Source organism: Sycon ciliatum, chromosome 12 (assembly GCF_964019385.1).
Source record: "Sycon ciliatum chromosome 12, ocSycCili1.1, whole genome shotgun sequence".
Classification (NCBI taxonomy): domain Eukaryota; kingdom Metazoa; phylum Porifera; class Calcarea; order Leucosolenida; family Sycettidae; genus Sycon; species Sycon ciliatum.
In genome coordinates, this window is record NC_088654.1 from 6023204 (window position 1) to 6027495 (window position 4292).

Here is a 4292-nt window from a genome sequence, read left to right on the forward strand (position 1 = left end):
ACTGGAGCTCGCGCTATTCCGCCGACGACTTGACACTTGACTGACTCACGACTGCCGCAACCTCGCAACCTCTATTTTTACTGTACTGTACACAAAATCGACGAAACAGTCAAGTGTGCGGAGTCATAAAATTACGACTTACCTGAGCAATGTGTTCCATTTCCTTGGTAACCAGTTGAACATGCACATGTATATGAACCAGGGATGTTGCTACAGTTAGCGTTGGCATGACAACCATGTGTTTTTGCTGTACATTCATTGTTGTCTGATATGGTGATTCAGTGGACAACAGAGTAGCATTAGGAGCCATTCGTAAATGTAGATATTTATTTAGAAACCAAAACGAGTTGTTCAAGGGGAATATCAGTATTTTACGGATGATCCTTAATGTTCAAGTCATTAGAGACGTTCCGCACTACGTGAAGTTGAGCAACCTTAAAGTTGAAGTTGAGCAACCTTACGTTAGTAGGCGGGAAAACCCGTGAACTCGCGAGTTTGCTCTTAACCTATGGAAAGTTGTCTATGTATAGACCATACGAGACGGTAGAGATAAGAGTACGGCAGGTTTGAGTTTTTTGAGCTCCGTAGGTTTTCGTTGTTTTTTCGCAGCCCACCCGGCATCAGGCCGGAGTGGAGCCCTTAGGAGTCGTAGTGTAGAATCGTAGCTTAGTGTAGAGTAGGTGATATTTTCAATTATTTCGAGTAGCTGTCACACCCTGACCTACTCTCCGCCATGGGGCAACATCTCCCCAGATTGCACAGAGGACCGCCTGAAACAGTTCATCATGGACAGAAGCGAACGGGCAATGTCAGGCTCTTCCATGCCCGTGCATACCTGCAGTGTACATGTAGGAGAGAGTGGACGAGTATCAGCCAGAGTCACTGTAGATGCCACCTCCATGCCTATTGTGACCGCCCCCAACTTCTGGCCTAGGCCTTTGTACTGCCGACCGTGGCGCTTCTCCAAAAACTCTGGCGGAAACCGCAGCAGCAACAGCGAAAACAGCAGCAGCAGCAGCAACGACAACAGCAGCAGCGACAACAGCAGCAGCAGCAACAGCAGCAGCAGTAGCAGCGACAACAGCAGCAACAGCAGCAGCAGCGACAACAGCAGCAGCAACAGCAGCAGCACCGCAGAATCTTCCGCACCACAGGCAAACACCACTGGCAACGCAAGTAGTGCAGATGAAAGGGACAGTGAGGATGGAAGCTCTGCCGATGCAGGTACCTCGAGTCGAACTCCAGGGATGAAAGCTCGCTCCCACCAGCGAGATTCACCACCTGCAGACCAAGCAGCCAAGTACTCTGTCTCAGTTGGCAATGCATTTGCACCCCTAAGCCGGTAATGACCAACAAAACCCTGAAACTGTTCGTAACAAATGCCTTTGGGCTAATGAGTAAGTTGGATGAATTCCGCCATGTGCTCCATGCTGAATCCCCAGATGTTGCCATAGTAACAGAGTCTAAGCTGTCAGAGGCTGTGACTCAAGCAGAGTTGACACTCCCTGGCTACTACCAGCCTCTGAGACGCGACCGAAACCGCCATGGTGGCGGGGTGGCAGTTTGGGTGAAGGCCACGCTAGCCATGAACGATCTGGATACCATTGATGTCTTCGGCCAGGAGCTAGTATGGCTAAACGTCAAACTGTCAACTGGCCGGCCTGTGGCTATATGTGCTGCTTACCGTCCTGGAACGTGCTCAGACACAGACACCAGCATCTTCGACGTGATCTGCAGGGGCCTCACCTCCACAGCCTGCCGCAACTCTGCTGTGATAGTTGCTGGAGACTTCAATGTACATAACCAAGAGTGGCTCCACAGTAGCAGAACAACTAGAGCCGGCGAGCATGCAGAGGACATGTGCTACATGCACGGTCTTGAGCAGCTAGTCGACCAACCAACGCGTGGCCGCAACACACTGGACCTGATTATGTCCGACCTACCCGTAGAATCATTGGCTACTGTCTTGCCACCTCTTGGCAAATCTGACCATGCCTGTATACTTGCTGACTTCCAGATCCGTGCATCAAGCGAGCCTCCCATATCAAGAACAGTATGGAGGTATCAGCATGCTGATTGGGCCAGGCTCGGTCACTTCTTCAGAACCACCAATTGGGCAGCTATTGCTCGGACTGATCCAGACCTGTCATGCACTGGCATCTCAGAGAGGATCCTGGAGGGTATGAAGAGATTCATCCCCTCTAAAATTCTGAAAACCCGAGCATCAGATCCTCCATGGTGGACCCCTGAGTGCACTGCTGCCACAGTGAGGAAACGACGTGCATGGAGGTGCCTGAGAGATGACCAGTCTGACCACGATCGGCAGTCAGCCTACCAAGATGCACGGCTCTCAACGATTGCCTGTCTCAAAACTGCCAAGAGTGCTTTCATGGCGAAACTGAGACAGAAAATGACCTCAAAGCAGCTGCCACCCAGTGACTGGTGGCGCACCGTCAAGCGTGCCTCTGGCAATGGGCGTAGTCAATCTGTTCCGACATTACGTGATCCCGATGGACGAGAGTACACAGCCAGAATGCATGGCCCGCTATTTTGCAAGCAAATGCAGTATCGCACAAGATGACCTGTCCGCCCCATTCCCATATGTCAGACCTCGAACTGACCAGGCTCTTTCGGACGTCCGTTTCCGCGTCGCTGCTGTTGAACGCACCCTTCGCCAGCTCAACCCATCAAAGGCAACCGGGCCGGATAGGATACCGGCACGAGTGTTGAAAGCCTGCTCTGCTGAACTGGCGCAACCGCTTTCCATACTGTTTACCCAATGCTTCCAAACTGGGATACAGCCCAAGACATGGAAGATTGCCAACATAGTCCCTATATTCAAACGGAAATCAAAGTCTCTACCCTCCAATTACCGTCCAGTTTCGCTCTTGTGTATTCTGTTCAAGGTGATGGAGACAATCATCAACGGAACAATCACAAATTTCCTCGAGTCGAACAACGTCTTCTCCACCAGACAGTTTGGATTTCGCCATGGTCATAGTGCAGCCGACCTCCTTACCAGCCTCCACCACCAGTGGCTGCATACAGCCGGGGAGAAAGGCGCAGCACGCATACTCGCCATTGACATCGCCGGTGCGTTTGATCACGTATCACACCCCGGTGTGCTACACAAGTCCGACGTATACGGCCTGCGTGGGCAACTGCACCAGTGGCTCAGCAGCTACCTCAGTGAACGCTACCTTCAAGTGGTCATTTGTGGCCAGACATCCTCAAGGCTCCCAATTCAGGCTGGAGTCCCCCAGGGCAGTATTCTGGGTCCGACTCTCTTCCTCATGTACGTGAACGACTGCGAGGACCACGTACCAGCCGGTGCTGACCTAGCCTCGTTCGCAGATGACACTACGCTGTATGCCAACATCACCCCCACCACCCAAGAAGATACCACCCAAGCCCTCCAGCTAGCAGTCAACAACATCTCCCGCTGGGGTCAAGAATGGAAAATATAATTTGAACCAGCCAAATCCCAGGCACTGACCGTCAGTTTCCACCGCACCCAATGGGACATGCCACCGATTGACTTCAACGGATCAAATGTGACGGAACAGGAGGAGCTCAAAATCTTGGGCATCAGTTTCGATGATCAGCTTACCTTCCGGCGCCACCTTCGTACCGTAGCCCTCCGGGCAACACAGCGACTTGGTGCTTTGCGTAAGGCTTTCCACCTCCTAGACGTGCCCGGTCGCATCCAAGCCTACAATGCTTTTGTGCGCCCAGTGATGGAGTACTGCCCTATTGTCTGGATGGGAGCGGCCCCATCCCATCTTGCAAGACTCGACCGTGTGCAAGCCCGGGCCATCCGTGCCATCGCCCCAATGTGTTGGCTGCCAAGTCTTGCTCTTCGTCGGATGGTTGCAGCACTTTGCCTCCTGTACAAGATGCATTGTCCGGATGCGCATCCCCTTCTACAGAGGATGCTGCCACCCCAGCAGCCCCAACACCGAACAGTCCACTCCACCCGTAGTACATTCCAGAGATGTAATGCTCACGCACACCAACTGGCCAATGAACTTCCAGTCCGTTCCCGCAACAACCTGTGTCGAGCCTACCCTCACGCAGTTGTCCCCGTCTGGAACCAGCTGCCCGCCGGAGTCTTCTCTGGTCCTTTCTGCACCAAGAACTTGCAACACTTCAAAGTTGCAGCCAACCGCTATTTGAAGACCAACGACTGGTCGTGGGCACATGACCATCTCTGATCATCAGCATCATATCTGCCTCACCCCATGACTTCCAAATTCCGCTCCACATACTATTCCCAATAACGTCTGTTCTTC

At 52.5% G+C, this 4292-nt stretch overlaps 1 protein-coding gene across 1 annotated transcript; it reads left to right on the forward strand.

Moving 5' to 3' along the window:
* Positions 1-1345: 1345 nt before the first annotated feature.
* LOC135827903 (uncharacterized) lies at positions 1346-2581 on the forward strand. The gene has a single exon (XM_065340340.1). It carries the CDS (start codon positions 1346-1348, stop codon positions 2579-2581), a length of 1236 nt encoding a protein of 411 aa, XP_065196412.1.
* Positions 2582-4292: the final 1711 nt, after the last annotated feature.